Below are 27021 nucleotides of genomic sequence, written 5' to 3' on the forward strand. Positions count from 1 at the left end.
TATTGTGTGCTAACTGTTGGCAGTATTGGAAGGACTTCATGGTAATTGCTTGCCTAGACATTTTCCTGTGTAAACCAAACAGGATCTCCGTTTATTGAGCCTTTGCCATATTCCAGGCAGGGACTTTGCTAGGCACTTTGTATGTGCTTCTCCATTACCACATTTATGACATTATGTAATAATTACTTATTTACTTATTTATTTACTTCCTTGCAGGCGGGAACCTCTTTTATTTCCTTTATATCCCTGGCATTTAACATAATGGCTTTTGGCTCATCGAAGGAACTCATTAATGTTAAGGAAGTTAGCTTGGCTTTTGTTTCTTTATACTGCTTTTCTTCTTTTAAAAGATAACTTCAGTTGTGGGAGGGGCTATTCAAATGAAGCACTATATTATCATTAGTAAATTGTGACTTACACCTTGCTTTAAAATATGCCTGTAACTAAAGAAGTTTAGGTTGCACTGATTTGACAACAGCTGATTCTGAATATCTGTTAGTCTTTCACTCTTTTAAAAGGTAAATTTCTGGGATAAAAAGAATATATCAAGAGTTGGAAGTGTTTGCAAGCAAATTTACTTTGTGTCTATGATTTCAAAGGAGATGGTTACCCTACTCAACTCTTTTCAGTAACCTTAGTGTATCATAATTTGGATGTGTCATATCTAAATTATTCTTAGGGACATATTAAGTTAGTCCTAAAAGGGTCTTATCTGAGAATTATATATTATGCAGTTTGAATTTTATTATAAAGGTAATAATTTTGAACTTTACCATGTGTTTTTAAAAGGCTTATTATTTCTCAATTTTTAAAATGCCAGTTGGACTCTTGCCCAATTAGTATGAATTAGTGAAATTTCAAAAGCAAGTTTTGATAAAGACAAGAGATTGTTTGTGAAGACAGAAATATTAACTTATTTATCCTCTGTTCTAATCCAAAATTTTCTGTTGTTATGAAGCAAATCATAATGCATACAGTAGGAGATTTAAAAAAATAGAACAATGAGGAGATTGAGATGAAGGAAAACTAAGAGAATTTTAAAAATAAGATAAACTCAGGGGTAAGGTTTGTGCTTAAAAAAAAAAAAATCAAGTTTGCAGTGAGGTCCTATGCTCTTTCTTTACACATAGAGGGCTACAGATTTGGCACTCATTTTCCTAGCAATATTACAAAGAGGGGACCCAAAGAATTACAGGATGCAGCATCCATAAAATAAAAGTAAACCCATCACACCGATAATAGAGAATGTTAGTGGTTCATTGCCATAATAAAGTATTTGCCTCAAAGCAGATAGAAATATTCTGATACTTGGTATTTGTGATTTTTTTTTTTTTTTTTTTTTTTTGCCTCTCCACTTTGCTTCTTGTTCATGAGATTTTTATAAATATGTATTAGGAGGATCTCCATATGCAGGAAAGAGAGAGAGAGAAGCTCAAAAAGCATGGCGTGGAATGCTGCTTGACAGTGTCATACATTCACAAGATGTCCTTGAAGATGGAGCACAGAACAGAGATCAGGGAAATTTTGGCAGCTGCAGTTGGGAAAATAAATGGCTGTTGTGTGATTGGGCAGATCCTGAAAGCAGGCTCCTGCTCAAACCATGTAATTAAGAAAAGTGGGAGCTTTTGTCCAAGTGCAGAATGTTCATAATATCAGAGTTTGTCAGCAGGAGCTTTTAGAACAGATCAGTACTTTTCACTCCCTGATCCAGGGAACAGTTTTCTTATAAATCATCCACTCTCCTTGCTGTCCTCATGAAGGTTGCTGCCAGGCGATAAGGCAGACTTAGATTGTAACCTCACTAATGCGCAGTGATGTAGGTGAAGGGGAGGCCAAATCAGAAACTGTTTCAAGAAATGCGATTTTTATTCATTTGGGCTCCTATGTAGAAACAAGCAGAGTGTGGCCAAGGAGAGATCCTGCAGGACAGCTCTGGGAAGGAGATGGAATCCTTTTTTGTTTGTTTGTTTTTGTTTTGTTTTTGTTTTGTTTTGTTTTTTGAATTTTTGAATTTTATTTTTTTATACAGCAGGTTCTTATTGGTCATCCATTTTATACACATCAGTGTATATATGTCAATCCCAATCGCCCAATTCATCACACCACCACCACCCCCGCTGCCACGTTCCCCCCCTTGGTGTCCATACGTTTGTTCTCTACATCTGTGTCTCAATTTCTGCCCTGCAAACCAGTTCATCTGTACCATTTTTCTAGGTTCCACATCTATGCGTTAATATACGATATTTGTTTTTCTCTTTCTGACTTACTTCACTCTGTATGACAGTCTCTAGAGAGATGGAATCATTTTTAATACTGTGGCTCCGAACTGGTTTGAAGGATTTGACATTTTCTTTATTTTTTTAAAAATAGCTTCCTTTCAGATTATAAAAGTGCTATATTTTCATTGTAAAACAAAAAACCAAAAAACTTGGAAGATAGAGATGGAGACAAGTATAACAATCACCTATAATCCTACTACTTATTATTAACATTTTAATTTTTCCCTCCTACTCTGTGCATGTTTATATAATTGACATAGTCAATTTTTTATTTCACCTTTTTTCTACATTGTTCACAAACATTTTCTCATGTTATAAAAACCATTATAAACATAATTTTAACAGTTGTGGAATACCGTGTCATAAAATTAGATGATAACTTACTTGCTCACCCCCTCTGTTGGGCCCTCATGTTGTTTCTATTTTTTCACACTTCTGGGTATACTTTTCTTAATATACCTTGTTGTGCATACGTTTGGTCTACAGAATTCTGGATTCTTTTCTGAGCTTCAGAATGGATCATCGGTCCAAGAATATGAACATGAGGTTCAGAAAGGTTGTGCCAATTTTTATTTCCACCAGTAATGATGAGAGAGAGACTATTTCACTGCCCTTTAAAGCTTGACACTTGCAAACTTTGAATATTTATCTATGTTCTCTGTAAACATTTTGTCCACAAACAATTCACATCCACACTTCTCCCAGCCCAGGTCTGCATTCTCACCAACCCTGGTTTGCTAGAGTCCAATTTTACTTGCACCCACTTGCTTTCCCAGAGAGTGTCCCTTTTTCTAATGTTTCTTTCTTATACAAAAACAAAAAACAAAAACAGAAAACGAAGTCAGTGAAGGAGGAAATTATAAATAAAATTTCAAGTGTGATACAGGAATTTTCAAATTTAAAGCTACCCTATCAGATTGACATTCAAGATCTTTTCACTAGTGAACATACAGATATAATATGAGGCTGTGTGAATCATCCATGGGTCTAATTTATACATCGGCCACTTATACATGCACTGAGGTGCTGAGAACCGTTTTGTTTCTCTCAGTAACTTTGGCTTCAGAATGTCCCCAGATAATCTCTCTCCTTCGAATTGGAAGGGCTGCTGGCATTATACAATTCCTCTTAACAAAGAGAAGGTTGCTCTGTGCAGATTTTTCTAGATACTAACTCCCTCTACTCCCCTCTGCTCTCCTCCTCCTCTCTACCCCAGCTGTGTTAAGAAAACAAGATTAATTTTCAAAATAAAAAATATTTTATGTAGATATCTGAAGAATTCAATCTGAGTGTGCACAAAACTTAAATTCAGAGCAGTGACCCAATGCTTTAAATCATGGTATAGATGCAGAATAACATGTGGCTTTTTACAGCTGAATCTTGGTGAGTTTGCTCATACTCTGAGCCACTAGCCAGGCATTTTGTAAATATACAGTACTTATGTTTACATGAATTGTGCCACTGGCTACTGTTTATGCATTTAATCAGAAGATAAGTCCGATTTAGTCTGTGGACAGTTTTACAAGTGACTCATTAATGTTCTTTGTATGGAAAATGAAGATAACATATATTCCATCACAACTGGTTCCCATCCCAACAGGAACCCATAGCTTAATATTAGGCATTTTGGTTATTTTGTCTACATTAAACATTCAGAGTTTGGGGGCTTAGGGAGTAGAATGGGAAAGGAGTTGTTTTCCAGTTGATTTTTTTTATTAGAGCTGATATTTTTGCAGGAAGCCTGAGCGCTTGCCCACGAAATCGCATTTATATTAAAATGAAAACATTTGTCTTTTTCAAATATGCCTTTAATGAAGAAATCTTATTGAAAGTTTGGGATTGTATTTATTTATTGGCCATTTCTGAGAAGAAGACTGAATGGGGGCGTGGGGGTGGGTGTCGTTTGAAGGTTTCCCTGTCTTTATAATGAACTGGACGATCAAGCCATCCCTCAGCTCTGGAGAGTTTTCTGTAAAAGTCTGTTAAAACCAAATACTCAGGGGTTGTACCAGGACTGCCCCAGATGGGCACACCAGGAAATCATTTTAGGCCCAAACTGAAGCCCTAAAGAAACACTGTAAGATATAAAGGAGGCCAGTATTTATTTAGAAGGAGAAATGTATGTGATGTGTCTGGGGAAGAAGATTAAAAACTTGGATTTCTGTGAATTTGAGAATAATGCCTAAAAGACATTAAATTTTGATGATGTTTTTCATTTAAATGCTGGCCCTGCTATTTTAAGTATTAATGCCTCTTATTCTCTCCAGCGGCTGCTGATTTTTTTAAAAAGCCCTGACTGTCACCACTGAGAATACTTTTGGCATGCCTGGTGTTCATCTCCAGTGAAGAAGATGCTGTTTCAAAGGAGTGATGCCTCAAGCTTACCTCATTGTTACAAATAGTCACTTGTTTAGGACGTAAGCACTTAGACCAGAAACAGGATTGTCAGTTCAGTATCAGAATGGCGTATGACTAGTCTGTGTGTAATTTCATTTACGTGCTTTTAGTGAGGGGGTGGTGCATTGTTAGACAAAGTCTGAAGGGAATTACTTAAAAGAAAGGGGTGTATATGATTGATTTTAATTATTTGTTTACCTCCCCTCCTTTCCCATCCTCTCACCTTGAACCCTCTAAGGGCAGGGATCAAATTATTTTTGTTTCCCAGTTCCTCAAACAATGCCTTGGTCTATAATAGCATTCAATAAACTTGTCTTGAATTGAAAACACTTGTTTTAAAGATATGCTGAGAATTTATTACCACATAACTTCCTAGAGTAAATAGGTCTTTCAAGTTATTTGTGCATCTGCCCAAAGGCATTATTAAACTGCCAGCATGTTTTCCTCAGTTGGAATTAAATTTTTTTTTCTAGAATTTTCTAGTTACCGTCTAGCAGAATCTACAGAAACTTGGTACAAATGGTTTTGGGGGACCTGAGTGCAGTGTTCAGCCAGATTCCCCTGGTCCAGGGGTCTTTGTGAGTCATCACCTATAATTTGGTTGGGGGTGGGTGTATATTCCCAAGTTCCCTTTTCCTAGACTGATCAGATCATAGATCTCAGCCCCTCCTCGTGGGCCCCGTTAATAACGTGTCTCCTTCCCAGTTGAATCATAACCAGGAAAATGTTACGTTAAAAAAAAAATTAATCTGAAGGGACTTGAGCAAATTAAAACCTCTTGAAAAGCATGGAGTTTATGAGCTGATGGACAAAACTTTAAAGAAATATCAAATTGGGGGGGGGGGTGTAAGGACATTTTTAGTATCTTTCAAGGAGCAAGAAGAGAAGTGAGGAATTATTCCTAAAAATAATATCTGTCTTCAGGAACACAGAGCCTGCTGTGTAATTTTCTAACTTTGGGGATTTGTTTTTCAGGCTTTTGAAAAGTGGGTGAGATGCAGTAGTCTGGGCTGCTCTACCAGAGTCTAACATAGTGCATGTCAGAATTTTATAAGGGTCAAGTGGGAAATGCCTACAAAGAGAATTAGGACTTTTATTTTTGTTCTCATGAATAATTTAAATCTATTTCTTTAACGGTTCGATTCAGTGACTGCCCTTGGTAAACATTATTCCTCATGCTCTTGGGAGCACTTGTTCTATTACATAAGGCTTAGCCTTTATACATAAATTTTCAAAAGTCCTTCCAGCATGGTAAAAGGAAACACCTTTAAATACTCATTACAATATTTAATAAAATACATATGTGGATCGCAGATGTACACACCTGAAGCAAGTTTGCAATGAGTACAATTCCTTTAGCATCTTTCTAGTTTCTGGGAGTGCTGACATTTAGAGGGTGCTGAAAGTAGAAGGGAGAGTATTTGAAAAAGAAACATCATATTCCTGTGACCTTCTTAGGTTCTTTTCTCTTGATCCTTTTGACTGATGATGGAGTATCGAGGTCACCGCCCCACCCCCCAAGAAAATCAGAAGTTGAGGACAGCCGAGAGTGGCGTGATGGGAGTACAAGGGCCCTGCACTGGGCTCTCAGATGATGAATGTCAGTAGTGAGTTCTACATCGACACAGGTTCCTCTAATATAAAATCGGAACCTTTTATTTGCCTTGTGAAGTAAATACTGAAAGGGTAAACTAGGTTAAGGTACGTAAATGCAAGACCATACAATTTATTGTCAGAGTGCCATTTCTGTGGAAAATACTGGAGCAAAACCAGGGTGGTGTGGCTGACCGGATTGGTGTGAGGGCTATGGTAGGACCCCTGCTGTGCCTACCTGGGGTCTGGAACAGTGATCTCCTCAGCTGTGAGGAGTAGGACCAGCCCTATAACTCTTACCTGACTTGCCCCAAGCCTGAGCACATGAAAGCCTTGTGAAGCGTGGGGGACAGAGGGAGCTGTAAGAGATTCACGAGCCGATGGAAGAAATATTAAAGGAGGCCTTAAGTACTTTCCAGAATTTTAGAATGGGTCTCGCTTAATATACTTAAAGGACTTTCTGGCCACAGGACGTGCTTGCTGTCTCCTCTGACATGTGGACCCTTCAGCAATAAATATTTGTTTGAATGAATGAATGAGTGAATGAATTCTGAGGGCAAGAAATTACATGAAAAGAGTGATTGGGGAAGGAAGGCAAGTTTTTGCCCTTTGATTATATTGCTACTCTTAGAATCAATTGGGAGATTTCAGTCTGAGACAAAGGATTGGCTTTAGTGTACCTAAAATGTTATGTGCATATATATATTTTATATATGCACATATATATTAAAATGTTATGTGCATATATATATATTTTATATATGCACATATATATTTTATGTGCATATATATATTATTTAGTGTACCTAAAATGTTATGTGCATGTATATTTAGTGTACCTAAAATGTTATGTGCATGTATATTTAGTGTACCTAAAATGTTATGTGCATATATATTTTTCTGAGAGCAAAGGCATTCACCGGCTTCTCTACAGGGTCCATGTCGGCCAAAGCTTCAGCCCTCCTGCTTGAATGAATGCCTCTTAGAATCTGCATTTTAAATAATATCTAAGTGTATGCCTGGCATATAATAGCAACTCAATAAGTATTCTGTCCTCTTGTTATATGTCAGATGGAGAGGACATTAATAAAATTATTGGCTTGTACTTCACAGGGTTGTTATTAAGAGGGATCTAGCAAACTATTGGACTTTTGAGGACTTTCCTTCATTCAGTAGTTCTTTATGCAGAACCTACCAATTCTCAGGCCCTGTCCTACATGCAGGAGATACTATTATAAACAGAACAGATGTGGTCTCTGTGCGATGGAGCTCAGAGTTCAGGTCGCCATTCTTTGTGAACTGTTTAAAGTACTCTACTCAGAAAAGTAAGGAGGTAGACATGTCTCCACACCTATATTCAAGTGCATTTCTGTGATATGGCCACCTTCACACCCTCCCCGAAAAAAAAGTAGACGTAAACTCTCATCTAAGGGGCCATGTCTGCATTGTCACAAGAATACTCAAGTGAGGTAGCCTGTAGGCCTAGGCTTAACTCCTAGCTCTGTCTCTAACTAGCACTGTGACCTGTGCAAGTCACTTCCCCTTTCTGGTCCTCAGTTTCCTCATTAAAGTTACAGGGTTGGGCTTGGTGGTCCCTAATGTTCTCTGATATCTGTCACGCATCCACACTGTGAACTCAGTGAGGGCCAGCTCCTTGTCTTTGTTGTCTGTGTATCCCCAGGACCTAGCACAGTGCCTGGCACTCCAGGGCTCCATCTCCCTTCATCTAACATTCCCAGATCTAGCCATTGCGGAAATGAACCCTTTTTTAATGCATATAACCGGGCATGTCCAGGAAGTAGTGTAACAGATACCTTGGGTGGACAATAGCAAAAGATGTGATTGAACAGTTAATTTAGGACCATTGGGAAGGACCCAGAATTGTGGTGACAGAGATGCCATGAAGGACAGAGAGGGTTGGCTCTTATTTTCAAGAACATCCTGAGAAAGAAAGAAGCCTGGCCCAGCCTCTGCTTCTTACCCCCACTGCCTCCGCAGAGATAAACGACCCTGAGTGATGATCCAGCAGCTGCATGCCTGAGGCCTTCCCTCTCGCTTTTGTTGTATATTTTGCAGAAAAAAAAAGAGGGGGAGTGGGAGGGGTGAGGTTAATGCCTTGAGTGTGAGTAATTAGTCATTCAAACCATCAACATTTACAATGACAGGATTTGAGTGCCTACATCATTGTGCACTGCTCTAATAGTTTACCCCTGAAATTTTCTGCCTGTATAATGTTTCTTAAAATATATCACGGGAACATAAAAGATTTAATGCAGTGCTTTGTACAACCATTAGAGTTTGAAGTCAACTGAACCTCCTCAATGCTCTATCCTGGATGCTGACTGTAATTCTGTTCTTAATTGCCATTCAGAGGAGGGAAGGAAGGCAAGTCAGGGGTTTGGAACCTGGTCAGCTACGAAGTTGGCTGTGAGACCCACACAGAATCCTTCATTGAAGTCCATATGCACACTTGAGTAACTGATATATTTATTTGCAATGACAGTTGTGCTGTTAGAATATCAAAGGCCTTAGAGTAGGGAAGCAAGCGTTCTGATTTTGCCGAGCCGGCCTCTGAATTTATTGGAGGATATGCTTCCCACTAATACACATGTTTACCTCTGGTCTGTTTCCCAAGTAGAGATTATAAGTGTCCTCTCCTTAAGATCTATCATGTAACCTTAAAGTGCCACAGTTTCATATTCTTGCATTCAATGTATTTACATCTTGGCAACTTTCTTATTTTCCAAGTAATGTTTTAAAATGCTCTTGGTTCACTTGTGTATCAGATTTGATTCTGACATTTTACATTTCTGATTCTTTTTTTAAGCCTGTCTTGCATCCTGGGATGCGTCATTAAGACCAGCAAGGGGTCTTATTACACGATGTATATTAACACATTTGCAAATGTTTCTCAGCTTTGAAGCTGTACGTTTTTATTGAGAAAACTCTGTGTGTGTGCATATGTGTATTTTCCTCAGTTCCTTCTGAGTCCACAAAAGGATAACTGTGTAGTGTGTGTGTGCAGAGCAAAGAGAGCTCCATCTCCATGAGACGAGAAATGACTTGACCTAATTTATAGGTTTGTCTGGTTAAAGTACCTCAGTACCGAACATTGTATCTCGTGGTTCCTTTTCAGGGGTCTGGGCCCAGTTCGGGTTGTCCGATGTCCAGATGGGGCTCAGCTCCAGGAGTCGACATAAATTAGGAAATCCACATAGGATGTAAGGAGATCCAGAAAGCTGATTGGGGAACTGAAATTTCTTTGCTGCAGACTTGATACTTCCTAGGCCTTTCTGGAGCAGGGAGATGTTCACAGGGACAAGTGCTGGCTTTTGCCACGTGTGTCTGTGAGTCGAGCATCCAGTGAACAAACATCGAACACGGCTGTCAGGTAACCTTCAGTAGTCTTGGTCCCGCAGAATCTCAGCATGCTTAGGTATGACTTACATTCTTCTTACGCCATCATTAACACCCACAAAGCTGCCTCGCTGCAGAATATTTTCTAGGTGTCTGTGCAAGAGCCGAACTGTAAGAAGGGTAACCTAAGAAAGTGGAGCAGCAAAGATGTTCTGTAGATTGTGGGACTGGCTTTTTTGCCACTAAATCAAAATGTAGTAGTTGGGCAGCTCTGTGGTTCTGCCATCCGAGCCTCCTGAATTGGATAAATTCTGTTTTTTAAGTTCCTTATTGAGTTGGCAGTGCTCCTTGTGTTTGTTGCCTGGACACCTGACTCAGTGAAGCAGTGAGACGACACAGCAAACGGAGGCACCTCACAGACCCAGGAGGCCGACGGCTTGGCAGAGCAGAAACCTGCCTCTCAGCCAGGAGTTTCAATGATGCTCCCTAACAACATCTCCATTAGCGTGACCCCTCCCCTGGGCGCATCGCCCTCATTCTTTCCTGGGCCCTTGCCTCAAGGGCAGAGCAGCTGAATAGGATTTACTGGGTGCATTTTCTATCAGTGCTGAGGAGAGCTTGATTTACGATTCCTCTCAGGAACCCTTTGCTTTCTCCTTGCTGTTTGGACCAGCCTAACGCAATCCCACAGTTGACCTGAAGCCAAGAAAGTTGTGATGATTTAAGTGGAGCCACTTACGTTACCTACATGATGGCAAAGAATCTTAGAAGCTTCCCACCTTCCTCAATCTGCCTTATTTCCATGACTCCTCTTGAGACTTCTTTTTTTTTTTCTTTTGGTTTCATATCCCATTTGTGATGATCAGAAGAAGAAACGATTACAGTAACGCTCACCTATGTAGGGCATGATGAGGAATAATATTTATGATGCTTCTAGCCGCTTTATGTTCTAGGCAACTTATAACCTTGCACAGTAGGCTTTATTCCAGTTTACAAAGAGGAAACTGAGGCTTAAGAGTACTGAAGTAACCTGCCTGAGATCACAGAGCTAATCAGTAATAGAACTAGAATTTTAAGCTGTTCCCTTGGCTAAAAACTCATTCCCTTTTTACTACCACTATGTTTCAGATGAGTAAATAAGCAAAAAACAGAACAAAACAAAAGCAAAAAACGGTCTCTAGTTGATGAGCAACTAGAACTTTCATACGCTGCGGGTGGGAGTGTCAATTGGTACATCTACTTAGAAAAACTATTGACAGTATGTACTAAAGCAGAATACACCCTATGACCCAAAAAATAGACTTCCAGGAATATTCCCAACAGAAATGTGTGTGTGTGTGTACACCAAAAGACATGTATATAATGCTCATAGCAGCATTATCTACAATAGTTAAAAACTAGAAACAACGCAAATGTTCATCAAAGTAGAAGAGATAAATAAAACGTGATATTTTCATACAATGGAATTCTCTACAGCAAGTGGAGAAGAACAGCCTACCACTACATCTCAGCACATGGATGACACCCAGACATAATGTGTGAAAAGACGTAAAAGAGTACGTATTGTGTGATTCCATGTATGTAAAATTCAAAAACAGATAAAACAAATCTATGGATTAGAAGTCAAGAGTAGTGGTTACCTTTGGGGGTGGTATGAATAACAGGGGTGGGGACACAAGAAAGGCTTCTGGAATGCTGGTTATGTTCTGTATTGTGATCTGAAAGGTGGTTACTTAGGTGTGAGTTGTGTTTACTTGGTAAACACTCCTTGAGTTGCACCCTTCAGATTTGTGCATTTTGCTACTTGTATATTATATAAACATGCTTATCTCCCCAAAATTCTCTGAGCAGCCAAATGGTAGTAATGGAAGCTACTAGTAATCAGGTATCTGCTAAGCTTTGGTTTCCTTGTCTATAAAATGTAGAGGATATTAGAATATGGCTCACTGCTTTCTTGTGGGGAGTCAGTGAGAGAAGTCACATCAGGTGATCGGCAGAATGACTTTAATAAATATCAGTGATTGTGGTTATGTTCCCACCACTATTCAGGCACTTTACATATATCTGTCACCAGATCCTTCTTACCACCTTGCAAGGCAGGTGGCATTGTTCTCCTCTTTCAAATGAGGAAAACTAAGGCTCCCAGAATTTAAATCACTTACCCAAGGTCCCACAACTAGGGAATGGCAGAGCATGATTCCATTTCCAAGGAGCTGATGGTCAATTTCACGTAAGACAGAAACCACACCATGAAGGATGAATAAGGGTTGGTGCTGGGATAGAATGGAAAAGTGGGACTGATGAGCTGCATCCGAGGCCAGGAAAACTGGGTGCAGGCCCAGACTCTGCCCCACTTTCCTGTGATGACAGAGAAGTTGCTGGATGTCTCTGGAATTCATCTCAAACATGAGAGTTTTGAACTGAATTTTATTCCCTGAAGTGACTTCTGGCTCTGTAGTTTTCTGATTCTCCATGTTCGTCATTCTATACAAGGCATCTTTAGGACCTGGCTCCATGAGCTTAAACCCATTTTTCATGTGAAACCTTATTCTATCAATATCTTCTTGGGACTTTCCTGAATGCCCCTATCCCTTAAGCAGGCTTAATTGCTCCTCTGTTACAGGCCCATTGTCCTACTGTAGCCATCTGCCTTCTGTGTCCTCTGTGGACTGTAAGCCCCTTGTGGGTAGAGACTGAGACTGATCTCTTTTATTTCCATGCATGCTGCCTCAAACAGTTCACACATTCGTGGAAATATTTGTTTTATTAACTGTTTAGATACAGTGAAAGTCCTTTTTAAGTAATGTGTGAGAGGACAGCCTGGGGCTGTGCTAGACTTAAAGTGGAGACCTAGAGAGAACTTTTCTTTCATGTTTTTAATTTTATTTGAGATCCAGGAGAAATAGTAACAGAGGCGCTGGGGAGAAAAATTATTAGATAACTTTGTAGCTCCCCAGCATGCCTTTATGAAATCTGAAGTTTGATCAGTATTAAGTATCAGTGAAAATCTAAACCCTTCCCATATGGAACAACCCCACTTAATTTAATGTCATTTTACTTTATGAGACAGTTAATAAACAGGTACTGTATTTGAACTTGTGAGCATAGCCCTCTATATTTAGCTTTTTCAGCTTTAATGGAACTATAATTTTAATCATGATTATTACTTTACATTTTAATTATAATTTGGTGTGGTTTAAGTATACATTTCTGAGAGTGATTGTGTAATGAAAACAGGAATTAGCTTTTCATTAACAAAATAATGGGAGAGTTCCCACTGCATTCTAGTCTGTGCTCAAAATCTACGGGCTGGCCTAAAAATAGCAAGGGGAGTTTAACATTTTGGTTAAAAGCATGTTTCTAAATTGGCTGTGTTCACAACCCCATCTCCTTTGCTCCATCCTGCTTTATCTTGTTCTCTTTCTTTACAAAAAATAAAATAAAATCTTGAAAGAGACTTTGTGTCTTTGAGATGTCAAAAGGCTTACTATTTTTATTTTTGTTTAGATAATTAGCACCATGGAGCCTCAGGTGTCAAATGGCCCGACATCCAATACAAGCAATGGACCCTCCAGCAACAATAGAAACTGTCCTTCTCCCATGCAGACAGGGGCAGCCACAGATGACAGCAAAACCAACCTCATAGTCAACTATTTACCCCAGAATATGACCCAAGAGGAATTCAGGAGTCTCTTTGGGAGCATTGGTGAAATAGAATCCTGCAAACTCGTGAGAGACAAAATTACAGGTATGCTCTTCTTCGATATTCTAGGCTTGGGATTCACAGCTGCGTTGTTCCATTAGATGTGCAGATCTTAGCAGAAATGCATATGTGTGGTGATGCCTTTTGAGTGTCTGCAGCGTGTATCCTGCATTCAAGGTCAGCGTGGGTACACAGTCATAAACTCATATGCGTATGTATACTACACGAAACCATATTGCAAATTGGTAGGACTGGGAAGCAGATAAAGATTTTGGAGCTTCCTCAGCTTTAGTTTATGTGAAATAATCCTTTGGCTGTGTCCTCTTTTATTCTTAATCAGCCACCCCTACCCTTTGTTCTTTAGTTCTCAGTTCTGCCCTCTGCCCTCCCCTATACCAGTTTTTATCTATTTATCCCTTTCCTCTCAAACATTTGGTTTGCGTGTGTCCAGTGTTCTTCCATGTATCTGAGACTGTCTTTTAAAGGGGGCCATGGTGGTCACAACTGCCCATTGTGCCTGGGAGAAATAAGCCCCAAGGGTAGCAGATCATTCTGGAATAAAACTACCCTGTAGTAGGAGGGAGATGCTTGATGAAGGTATTTTATCTTATTTATTTGTTTGTTGTGAAGATACTCTCTGAGAAGTCAGAGACTTTTTACTTGAAAGTGAAACAATACCCTATACTTCAATACTTGAAAGTTTTAGGTTCTGATTTTTTTCTAACTGACAACCATTTATTGAGGACTTAATGTTTGCCAGATACTGACGCTACTGTCCTTTGGGGCTGGGGCTGGGGGCAGTTTCCTTGTAATCCTGCTGGAAGTGGGAATGTTTTCTTAGAAAAATACTGGACTACATAGTGACGGCAGTGCAGCTACTGTTCTCTGATGCTGCCGTCCTAAAATCATTCACACTCAGCTTTGAGTATTTGTCATTTTTGGGTGTTGACTTTTGTTTCCCTCTCTGTGGGCAGTTTAATTGAAGAGCAGCTGACCTATATAAGAAAAAGGAAACTCTAAAATACGAGATACATTATCTTGATTTTTAAATCAGAGAATCCAGTGTATTTATGTGCGTGTAGCTATATATATTCTCCAGTTCTTCTAATTCACTTGTTAATTTGTCCCCCATTTATATTAAGTATTTTGCAAAATCATAAAACTAAAATAACTGTCGAAAATGTAAGTCACATAACCCTCTAAACATAATTTCCTCTTCTGTAAAATTGGAAAAGAATACTTATCTCAAAGGGCTTATTGTGAGGATTAAATGAGAGACTGGATATATACTGCCTAGCACAATACCTATTGCATAGCAGTCTCTCAGTAATGGGGGAGGGTGTTATTATTATAGGTACAGTTAGTATGTTTCAAGGAGAATGGCTAGAACAGAGAAATTTTATCAAGGTCTCCAAATGGGCCAGGGCTTTGGTGTTCTTATCCCAGAGCCCTGGATCATCCATCCTTTGACAGAACTGCCTGTGCTCTCAGAAAGCCAATGTTTAGATTCCTGAAGAATCTTTATATAATAGGATGATAATTCAAACCAAATTAAAACCAGTTAACCATATGATTCTTCCTCCCACTCCTGTATAGAAAATGTATTTTTGGTGTAGCCTTACCTTCTAAATAGGGACTCTGCCAGCTATATTAGTGAATATTATTAATCACCTTTTCAAAAGAGTTCCTTTAGAACTATAGCAAGATTTTTGAGAAGTACTGATTCGTGGTGTTGTTCCTTGTTTTCTAAAGACACATGTTTAAACAAGCAGATTCCTTTACTGAAAGAATGCTAATTTGGTAGTTCACTGAGTGTATTTGAATAAGAGTGACAGCTTCGAAGACAGCCTTTAATTTGGTATACAAAACCAAAATTGTCAACTTTGGTATGTTTAGCACCCTCTCCAGCACAAGCAGAGACATTCAGTAGCATCTGAGCTTAAAGAAGAAGCTTACGGGTTGAAAGCAGAAATACAATGCAGGCATAAATTTATAATTATGCATTTTTTTAAATTCAGGGGGGAAAAAAATTTTATTTGCAGAGAACTTATGGGAATGAGGCAGGGAAATATAGAGGGACCAGAGATATTTGCCCTCATTTGGTAGCAGGGTTTAATAAAAGTAGAACTTGTGGTTGTAAAGAGTGCTTATTAAATTCTTCATTTACACTACCTAATTAATTCTAGCATTTTAAATTAACAGTGAAACTGGTCCCTGCTGTACCATTCCATAGATGCAGCATATTTCCTCCATCCACCCGTTGTTCAGGTTTAATTGGCTACGCTAAAAGTCAGAGAAGGAGGGAGAGATAGGGCTGTAGGGAGGCGGGGAAGGAGTGGGGATCTCTCTGATGGAAGACACTCTGAGGCCTGCATTTGGGGTTTAGTGATAACGCAGGCTGGGAGAGGTGAGGTTTCACACCAGCCAAGTTAAAAGGCTGCTGCTAGTGGTTCAGAAGTCAGGGTAAGTGACGTCATCGGTATTTTTGTTGCCCTGATTTTTAACATCCCCAGTCCCCCTTTTCCTCCAACACCTCCTACAGATCTCAATGCATCTTGATCCTGTGAAGTTTACAAGGAGTTCTAAATATCCAGTGGGAGGAGTTGGGGGGTGGGAAGTGGCAAAGAGATAAGAATTCAAGATTAAGATTTTCCAGCCTAAACCACTCCCTAAGAGAATGTAATAGATTCCCTTAGAAGGTTCTGGCTTCTAAAATTGAGAGAGAGAGTAAGAGAGGGGGCGAGGTGGTGGTGGGGGGAGGGAGAGAGAAAGAAGGAAGGAAAGAAGAAAGGAAGGGAGGAAGGAAGAAGGGAAGGAAGGAAGGAAGGAAGGGAGGGAAAGAGAAACTGTTAATGGTGTTGCCAGCAGGCTGGCTTCACTCCTGGCTATGGGTTGTCAACGAATTCTCCGTTCGAATTTGGGCATGGACTTAAGTGTTGTGGTACTGAGGACATACTTGTTATTATTTGTCAAGTACTTACTCTATGCCAGGTACTTGCTAGGCACTGAACATACCTTGTTTCACTTAACATTAAAAACAGCCTACATTTTCTTAGATGAAAACACGGAAGCTTAGTGAGGTTAAGTAACTTCCCCAGACAGCACAGCTATTGGCAGGTGGTAGAACCGGGATTCACCCCCAATTTCCAAAAGCGTGATCTTATGTGGAAGCATGTGCAGGGTGCCCCTGCCTGTGGTACCTGAAGATCCCTGCTAACCCTCACCCCACAACCCAATGAAACACTGGGTTCCTCTGAGTACCAGTTGCTGGCCGTGCTCTGCACCTAATGCACCTAATGCACCATGGCTTAAAACAATACTCCTGTGTATAACGGGAGGCAAAGATAACAATATTTATCATCCTCTGGGGATATAACTCCGCCTTCAGTGGAGACCCAAATTTACTGAAAGTGCCAGGTTTAAGATTCCCTCACAGTGCTTTTGGACATCTCTGTTAATATCTTCTCAGAGATACTAGATTTTCTTTTTCCAACTGGGAAAGGCTGCTTATCAGGATAATCTAGGTACCAGGGAGAGAAAACGTGTGTCCCAAGTCGCTTTTGTGTGCAGCTGTGAACACAAGGAGGCTCTGGAAGGTATGTCCTTTATTTTTCTCCTCCATCCACCTGCAGCCTCTGCTGCTGGAGAGGAAGGAAAGTGGCATGTGGCCCACAATGATTTATGCAACTGAGGAACTCAGGCAAAGAACACCAAACCCCTGGTAAAAATTCTGTTATTCCCGTGGACTGCAGATAATTGAATTAGTTTCATATTATTTTTTCTTTATTTTGTTGCCTTTTTGCTTTTCAAGCTTTGAGATTGCATTTCTGAATCCAGGTTCCTAGATGATCAATATTTTAGGGGAGGAAACATACGGCTGAACCAGGATAGAGTTAGGCGGCTCAGGGTATGTCTTAAAGCCAGAACAGCTGGAATGCTAAATTGCATTTTTATATTTGTCTCTCTTGTTATCACTTCTCTCCAAAAGGAATAGAGAAAGCATGGGGAAAAGTAACAAAGAAAAATCACCAGAAATAAATCAGTGTACAGCAACAAATAGTTTTGATCTGCCTGTCTAGATTGTGTGATTATTTGCATCATAGACATAAAAAAAAAGAATTATATTTTTACTTGATGTCACTCTCCATGTGCCCATACAATGCAGTTTTTAAGAGGAGTTTTCTGTCCATTTCAGGCAAGTGAGAGCTCTGAAGCGGGGGTTTTGAGGACAAGGTGGTCCAAACTGAACACTATCGATTATAAAACTGAATATATGGAGTGACCGCTATATGGAATAGATTATGCGGGCTGTGGATGGCTGAGAAAGGGTGAAGTCTGTGTTAGCTGGAGCTGTTGGCCGGAGTGGGGCAGCGGTGGTTGAAAGATGGGGTTAGGATTTAGGTAGAGGGAAGAAAAGCAAAGGAATGGAGCTAAAATTCCAGTCTAAGAACAAAAGCCTTTTTTATTCCTCTGTGCTTTGGACAAAGGAAGTAGAGCCGGGACGTGCCTCTTTGGAAGCGGTAGTCTTATATTGAAGCAGCATTGCCAAGTGAAGCTAAGCATACAAAAACATCAAGACAGTTAGAGTTGCACCCCAACGGACAAAGACAACATTTCCTAAACCCCACCTCTAATCCATCTCTTCATTTCTTCCTTTATAACACATCTTTGGCTTAATTAATATTAACATTTAGTGGAAAGAGCAGAATAAGGCAAAAAAGATGCTTCGCTACTGGAGACATCAGGGTGAATTCTTTGCCACAGGCTTTGTATGTAGAATCACATCTCTAATTAAAGGAACCATCTCAGTTTTGATTCAGTGACCTTGGGTAACTTCTCGTCTTTCTCGGATTTGTGAAAGTGCTAATAATCCTGTATGTCCCTCTCAGGAGGTAAGATGTGGAGTGTGGACTACAGCAGTGGGGGGCTTGGGCAGGGGGCTGTGTCTGTTAGAGCATCAAGGCCAAGAGGCATTACATGGGATACAGTCCCTTGGGTTAAAGAGGGAGAGGAGAGTGAGGGTTGTGGGTTACCTCATGTTACCTCATATACTTACAAGGAACGACTAATAGGGACACTATGAGAACTTAATTGTTTTCCTTCTAAGATAACTTTATAAACAATAAAAGGCGCTGAAAAAAATCCTAAAATATGAAAGCGCTTTGAATTCACTCCTGAAATGTGAATTCAGCCCTAGGGTAAGTTTTATTAGTATAATTTCTGACAGCACCCAGCAAAGATGAATAAAAATAATAGCAGCAGCTTTTGTATGTTTTTGTGTGCCTCCTGTGTGTTCTGGGCACTATATTAAAAGCTTTACATATAGTTGCTCATTTAAATAGTAAATTGGGACTTCTTGGAGATTCATAATCATAGCCAATGTTTATTGAGTACTTACTATGTGCTAAACATTGTGCTGAGATCAATAAATGGAGTTTCACGTAATCCACAAGACAGTCATTTTACAGTCAAAGAAACTCGGACTTAGGAGCAATTGAGTCATTTGCCCAAGGTGACTTAGCTCCCAAGTAGGGGAGCTGGGACTTAAACTCTTGGCTGTCTGACTAATTGTGAGTTATCCCATTATAGTTTATTTCTGGCAGTTTCCCTGAAAATACTAAACTGACATCTCCCCTTCACAAACCAATTCAGCTTATATTGCCTAGGGAATGAACTTTTAGTACAGGGAAAATATAATTAGAATTCAAAATCTTTTGTTTTGGAAAATAGCATGCTATGCATTGAATTAAATAAATGCCAGTGTTTTTCTTTTTTTTTCCTTTTTTTTTTAACATCTTTATTGGAGTATAATTGCTTTATAATGGTGTGTTAGTTTCTGCTGTATAACGAAGTGAATCAGCAATACGTATACATATATCCCCATATCTCCTCCCTCTTGAGCCTCCCTCCCACCCTCCTGATCCCACCCCTCCAGGTGGTCACAAAGCACCGAGCTGATCTCCCTGTGCTATGAAGCTGCTTCCCACTAGCTATCTATTTTACATTTGGTAGTGTATATATGTCCATGCCACTCTCTCACTAATGCCAGTGTTTTTAAATTAAGCGGGTTGCTGCTTACCTGAACAAGGAAGCATAGACTTGGAGTGGTTTTTACCTTCAGATTCTCTCTTCACAAAATACCCCTCACTGTGTTCTCCTTTTTTTTATCTTGCAAGCGCCGTATTGAAATGGATGCTGCCTTAAGTTTAAGCATACTTAAAACCCGGCCTCAATTATGCATATCCAAGAAAATCCCAAGATATCGATTAGCTAGCTAAATGAACTTTTCTACATGCATATCAGAGGGATATTCGTTAACGATGGGAAGAGTAGAGGAAATAGTAGCATTTACCAGCATATTTTGCTGCTGATTTTGAAAATGTACTTGGTACAGTACAATGTGCCTCTCGAATTCAGAGGAAAATCAGGCAGATTTGCATCTGTTATTTTATTTATCACCTCCCTGCAGTCATTTTATACATATTCCACAAAGAAGAATAAAAGAATTTTGAGTTGTTGACTTGGGGAGGGGGTTGATTATTATTGGAGGTGAATGGAAAATTTTTAGGTATGGAGAAGATTTGGCAAACTAATGCAGTTACAGAACAGGAGAATAGGGGTCTGCTTTATTAAGGGGAACTTAGAGAACGTCAGAACGTTAAGTGCAGACAGTAAGCCATATAATCATTGTGCCTCTTACACACCCATCAAGGGCAATCAGAGACCTCCCATCCTTTCTAATTAGGACAGGTTGGCAATTGAGTGGAGCTGTGAGGTTTAGAGTTTGTGCAGGCACAATCTGTTTCTTTCGACACATTTCTTTCCCCAGGACGGCAATAGGCAGGATTATAGACCAGGTATGCTTTCCTTTTGCCCCCTGGCTATCTTTCCCCTTCATCTTCCCTTCCAAATCAGAGGTTTCTGCCCTGCTTCTGAACTCAGATAACCCGTAGGAAAATATTCTCACATCCCAAGAGAGATGTCTCAAAGGATTTTTACCTAGGATGTGAATCAGGGCTGGGTATTTTAAGGATTTTCTATTTCCGTACTTTAGCTGTTTGGTTCATAAGAACAATTCCTTGTTCACTAACCACCCCTCCTTCCCCCAACACATAAACACACCCGCCACACACACACTCACTTCCTCACTTCCCCCTGCTCTGTAAAATGACCTGGTTGATTGAGACTAGGAACTAAGCAGAAAGGTAATGTCAAACTGAAATTTCCACACATTATCTAAAAATGTAATTCGTCAGCTTCAGGGTAGGAGGAAAGTGCTTTCTGAAATGTGTTAATGGGAAATTCATTTTTTTCTTGTCTTCTGTGAGCTGTGGTAGTGGTGATTTCTTTTTTCACTCTGCCTCCACCCTGCCCCCATTCCACATTTCCCTTACTGCTCTTAACTGATGAACTCTGTTATCTGTCTTTTATTCCTTGTCAGAACTAAAGATCTTTTTAAGTTGCATTTTTGTTTTTTCTACGGCCCCAAATTGAGCTTTGATGGGAGAAGATATTTCTAGTTTGGAAAGAAGATAAAATTCAGATGGAGGCCATATATTTGTATAAGGCTTTTACATTTGTAAAACATTTTCAATCGGCCAATTATATTTATTTAGTGTCTGCTCCCTCAGGCCAAATAAATGTTATTTCCTTTCCTTCTCTTCTCTTAAATTCTGTATCAGGTTCTGTGAGGAAGCTTAAGAGGGTAAGACATAGTTTGTGCCCACATGTTGCTGCTAGCAGGGCCAGTGAGTGGGGGAGGCCAGGACAAATCACAGGACCCTACAGCAGCCTGCAGGTCTGGGAGGGGCTGGGAGCCTGCTTATGATGTGTAAAGGTGGTGCCACCTTGCTGTTTTGTGGGGAGGAGGGGGGGGCGGGGGGGTTGTTTTGTTTTTCACCAAAGCCCAAACTCACCTTTCCTGGCCCTAGCTGTTAATTTCATTGGAAAGATAGCACAAAAGGATGCATAACAGAACAATGAAGTTGGAGGTTTGCCTACTGTGTGTCAGCTACAGTGCTAGGCATGCCGTATATGTTATCTCATTGAAGCTTTGTACCAGTTTTGCACGGTCAGTGGTATTGTCCCCATTTTACAGATAAGAAAGCCAAGGCTTAGAGTCCGTTAGCTGGAGAGTGCAAAACCTATGGTCCTTCTATTACCTTACCTGCCCCTGCTGAATGAAGATGAAGAAAACATCAGCTATGGGTGTTCAAAGGATAAAAAGATCACTGTGGGCTGGGGTTCTCAGAGCAAGTATCAAATAGGAGCAAGCCTTGAACTTGGTAGAGAGTACATCGTAGTCTGTATACACAGACCAGTACACAGCTGAGACAAGTTTCAGAGATATCTTCAAGGAATAATGAATAGAATAGTCAGAACTACTCTGTTAGTACCCCCTTTGTGTTTATGAAATAAGTTCAGAGAGTTTAAGTAATTTATCCAAGGCCATAGCTAATAAGTTCTGGAGCTATGATTTGAACCCAAGTCTGTCAGACTCCGAAGTGTGTTCCTTCTACTTTGCTAATAAATAACCTGACCTAACACAGGAGGTGGACGACTTGCAGACTTCCCATGGTGTCTGTGATTTGAGAATCATTGTTTTTCTTGCTGAGGTCAGGGCCATGTTCTCTGAGTGACGCTCTTTCCACCTACTTCAATTTCTTGCTGATTTATAAGTTTGGTTTTCTGCTTGGCCCTTGTTTTGTAGTTGGATGTCTGGTGGAACAAGTCACCATTTACACTAAGTGGATGCAGCTAATTAGGGTAATTACCCTAACTCCTATGGCTGCTAATAGAATTTCTCATCACAAACGTCTTAAATCAGATTAAATCATTTTATTGGTAGTATGAGCATAAAATATATACTTAATAATCCCTGATATTTGCCTTTCATGTTTATTTTCAAAGATTTTTATATTCAGTACCTCCTCTGACCCTATTAAAGTAGCCAATATAGGCAATGTCTATACTTACTTTACAGATAAGGCCAGTGCACCCCAAAGAAGAAAACATTTGGCTTCTTATTTTCCTTTCTTTTTCTTCCTCTCTTTTTTATTTTCTTGGCTTGTTTCCTGTTCTGCCTCCTTATTTATTTATATGCCATTTGATCCAAAAAGGATTTGAATTGGCTTATGAGATGGAAAAGAGCTAAAATTAAAATAGCCATAGATTTTTTTTAAAAACAAGGTAGAAGGGAAATGGGTGTAGAATGGTAAAAGGAGACCAGAGAGAAAATTTGTAAATTATATGTCACTAGGTGACTTGTCTGAGAAGTAACAGACCACCTGGCCCCCTAATCTGTGTTTTCTTTATGTCAAGGAAATATGGATGGTGACAACCTTGATCCCCTTCTCAAATGGTAACCAGGATCTCAGCGCTACTCCCCTTCCCACCACACTCACTAGAGCCTCTGATCGTGGAGCCCATTGCCAGCTCTACTACAGGATAGGATATGAAGCCTGAAATCACATACATAGAGTTTTCCTTTTTTCAAGTTAAATCCATGTTGGATTGATCGACCTGTTTTTTACAGCCAGAGCAGGCAGCCACGCAGAGAAGCTGCCTGAGTGGAGCCCCTGTTTTCATTAACATAGGGTGTAGACCGTGTGCCAAAGGAGGCGTCCTGAAGCGAGATTCTTTGCCTGCTGCCCTGGACTGAGGTCTTGGTGGCTTCTGAGTCTCCGCAGTCTTCCCCCTCCCCCTCACTCCCAAGGTTGGGCACACAGGAATGTCAGTCCTCTGCTTCCATCTCCCTGGTGAGGGTTCCTACACTGAATCCTGGCAGGTTCCCCATTGTCCGGGACCCTGAGCTGGACAAGAAAGAGGAAAAAACGAATGTCACTCTCACTTCCTGGTCCTGACCCTGGAAACTGCAACTAGTCCTCAGCTGCCTTTTCTCTTCCCAGTGCCCCTCACCAGTCAGTGGAGCCTTCCCAATGAGACAGGCCACCCTTTAAGTACAAAAGAAATGAGCACTACCCAAGAGCTCTACACTCCCCAACACACACACACACACACACACACACACACACACACACAAACTTCCTGGTCAAAAATACCAGATGCAGTGCATTGGACTAACCAGAAGTGAGACAGATGTCAGTCAAAGTCCTACACCACAGCCCCCCTCCTCCACACACACACACTTAATAGATGTAGGCATGGCCTTGCATAAGTCACTGTATTCCCTTGGACCTCCATTTTCTCAATATACAGTAAAAAGATAAATCCTTACCCTACCTTCTTTGGATAGTACTTGTGAGTTCAAACCAGGTGACAGATAAAGACACTTGTAAACTAAAACAACCTGTAAATGTGAGGGGCCCCTTCTATCCCATAACTCCTTCCCTCTTCTAAGTGTTCTACCACTGGGCCAGCAAACAGACAAAAGAAGAGGAGTGGAGAGGAGTGGGAAAGTGGATTTCTGTCCTGGTTCAGTCCCCAGTATGTAATTCCAAGGACCAAGTAGGAGAAGGCAGGAGGGTGGAATGGGAGCTCAGATTTATTAAGTACTGCTAGAAGCCGGTCACTTTATGTTTGTTATCTCATTTAATCCTGACCTTGCCCCCAAGAGGTAATGGTGACCCCATTCTTCAGATGAGGAAACCAAGGCTCATGGAGTTTAAAATGACTGATCTGAAGTCACACAGTTGGCAAGTGGCCAAGCTGTCTGTGTACCTGTGTCTGTCTGACCACATGCTGCTGCCAATTGGGATAGGAGTCCTTCACAGAGAGGGTTCCCTGCATTCTGCTATTTCATCCTGAGTTGTGAACGTGGCTGTGTAGGATGTATCCCAATAAGCCTCAGAAATAGCTACAGTAATAATGCACTTTACTAATGCAGTTTTAGTGGTTCTGGAAGATTGTAAATTAAAGCCTTTAGTTCAATATTTGAAAATGTCAGGATGGTTTCTGAGATTGTCTTAAAAATCAGGCCACTTTTATGAGTGGCAACATGAAGAAATGGAAAGATCCACCAAGTTCTCTTTCTAGCTCTAGCTCTGGGGCTTGCAGTGGATCAAGCCGTTGGGTGCCTCGGGTTGTTGTGCATAAAATGGGGATAACACTGGCTCTTTCCACCTTACTGTGTGTTGTGACATCAGATGAACTGCTGATGTGTCAGTAAGTCGTTAAAGTGCTCTACCAATTCAGGCTATTACTGTGGTCACCTGGAAGATAGAGTATTGTAGGCAGGGGATTTCTGAGGGCAAAGTAAATACTAAAACCCCTGTGATAAGCTAGCTTTGCTTTCTAGTCTGCCTTCCAAATGTTTTGCTCAGTTATCTGCGTACATCTCAACAAAAGCTGATTACCTCTCTCAGACATCAGTGTGTAACTGTTATTAATGCTCAAGCTGATCAAATTACAATGCCACAGATCCTACTTGCACTTTAATATTAGATTTTGGATTCCGGTCTATAATGAATGATTTTTCTCCATGCATTGGAAAAATTGGTTAGCAGAGTTCATAAGAAAGTTTAATTAGCAGGCTGTTTGTGAAAATAGCGGCTGTGAGTCATCGTTCAGAATGAACTAACATTTCTCAGGGTTGAATTTGTTCTTCTGTTCCTTGAGCAGCCACACAGGATCCTTGTGTTTGGGAAGCTGGTGTCTGCATGCTGCCCACTTGAACTGCATCGTGTAATAAACTAATGACAAAAACAGCAGATTTGAAAAGCCAGAGAGGAAGAGGAGGTGTAGGGTGTTTATATATTTGTGTATGTGTGTCTGTGTCTTCCAGGGGAATATTGTGGACCTACTATAATCCAGGATTGTGTGAGGCAGGAGGACCTAGTGATTAAGAGCTAGTTGCCTCTGTATGCATCCCAACCTCACCTCTTACTAGCTGTATAACAGGAAAATGTTTACTCTCTTTGCGCCTCGGTTTTCTCATTTGTAAGATAGGGATATTGATAGGATTATTGTGAGCATCAGTATATGTAAAACACTCAGAACAGCACCTGACATATATAATTCTCACAGCAGTTCTGCGAGGTGTAGGTATTATTTGCTCTATTTAACAGGTGAGGAAACAGACTCAGAAAGGTTAAGTAACTTGTCCCAGGTCACACAGCTTCTAAGTGGCAGGGAAAAGTTGAACCCATGTTTGTTTGACTCCAAAATCTCTATTTTTACCTACAGTACTGTACTGCCTCCCAGGGTTGTATGCCTAGTTAGTTAAATATAGATAGTGTTCATGTGTGTGCCTGTATGTACGTACCTATAAGTGTGTGTTCCTGCTTGGGGTCCACATAGCCACACACAATTTTGTTTTGTTTTTCCTCTGGATCTTTGGTTCTCCTAGTGAAACACCTTGAGCTGGTCGCATACTGACTACTGATACACAGCAAGCTAGAACCAGACTTGTACAATGTGTACTAACATGTGAATATGTACACAGATGTCTGACCCCCTCCCCACTGTGCATTTCTGTCCTGTGTCTAGATTATCCCAGAAGCAAGTCTGTGTGATGTCTTCTGAGAAACAGAATCATGGACTATCACAGTGGTATTCTCTAGCTTGGTCTCTTTGTTTTCTGCTGGCGCCTCTGGTATCTTAGGAACTGTAGCTCAGAGTCGGGGTCCACACCCCCCCGCCACCTTAGGGTAATTATATCTTGAGACAGTATTCAGTCCTGTTTGAAAGAGTAATGTTCATTTGGGAATCCCATCTAAAAGTCTTTCCCAAAGGTATTTAATAGGTAATATGTTTTTTAAAATAGGTTATGTGACCGCATGAGTTTGGGAAACTGAAGTAAACCAAGTTATAAAGGGGTTTCTTTTTATCACTACTTCTCTGAGTCTGTGCTAATGTGTGTTATAAATCTTTAAAAGAATGGTGTATAACATGTAACATTACCCAAAGAAGCTTTTCTTCTCCAGCAGTTTATGGACTGTACATTCTTAGCCAGGAGGGAGAAATGGAGGTCCATTAGGGATAAGTTTTCCAGGTAGAAGGGAAGAAGACAGTTTGAGCCAGTTACTACCTGATGACCTCATTTCTTTTGTTAAGAAAGAGGTGGGGTCATCTACTGCATGTGGATGGGCAAGTGGAGACCTTGGTGTCCCAGGAAAGTGTTACTGACTCCCAAAAGGGACGGAAGATGATGCCATATGGGTCCATCTCTCTAGCACCAGCAAAGTCCCATCACACACTAGGCATTTTTGTTGAAAATTATTGAGTACTGGGTATGTTCTGGGAATTATTTAAATTATGGGTTCGTTTGGTCTCCTGACTGTCAGGGTGACGTTTCATTTTCCATCACCTGAAAGAGCTGAGCCACTAGAAGGTGTTTACATTTGATGATTCTCACACAGATCCCAGGCACTCCTTCATTTTCACGTCTCCCAGGTATTTGACTCGGTGTAATGAAGCTGGTCACACCTGCTTGGTGCAGCCATTCCCCCAGAAGCCCTTAGCTTTTAAAAAAAAATAACAAAAGAAGATGGCTTCCCTCCTCCATTCTTACTTCACAGACCCATTTCTGTGTGAGTTCTTTTGTTCTTGACTTTTGATTTCTTTATTTTGTCTTATTTCTTAACTGTAAGCTGAATGGTGAAGAAAAGGGAAAATACACTTTTGCTTCTTATTTCTTTTGTTTTTCACGCATCTGGGGAATTTCTTTCTTTTTCAACATTTGTTGGAGCCAAACTGAGCTTTCAGACCACAGTCATGAGCTTCCTGATGGTA

General features: G+C 40.4%; 1 protein-coding gene across 3 annotated transcripts in view; it reads left to right on the forward strand.

The window, feature by feature from the left end:
- The window catches only part of ELAVL4 (ELAV like RNA binding protein 4), an 85337-nt gene that overhangs the window by 23782 nt on the left and 34534 nt on the right, over positions 1-27021 (forward strand). For 2 of the 3 annotated variants that reach the window (XM_068537962.1, XM_068537964.1), the window contains one exon: positions 13134-13374. In XM_068537962.1, coding sequence (XP_068394063.1) covers positions 13134-13374 — 241 coding nt within the window. Of the gene's footprint in view, positions 1-13133; positions 13375-27021 lie in introns of those variants that run through there. The other variant, XM_068537963.1, reaches the window with a different exon arrangement.

The sequence above is a fragment of the Eschrichtius robustus genome, chromosome 3, assembly GCF_028021215.1.
Source record: "Eschrichtius robustus isolate mEscRob2 chromosome 3, mEscRob2.pri, whole genome shotgun sequence".
NCBI classification, from domain to species: domain Eukaryota; kingdom Metazoa; phylum Chordata; class Mammalia; order Artiodactyla; family Eschrichtiidae; genus Eschrichtius; species Eschrichtius robustus.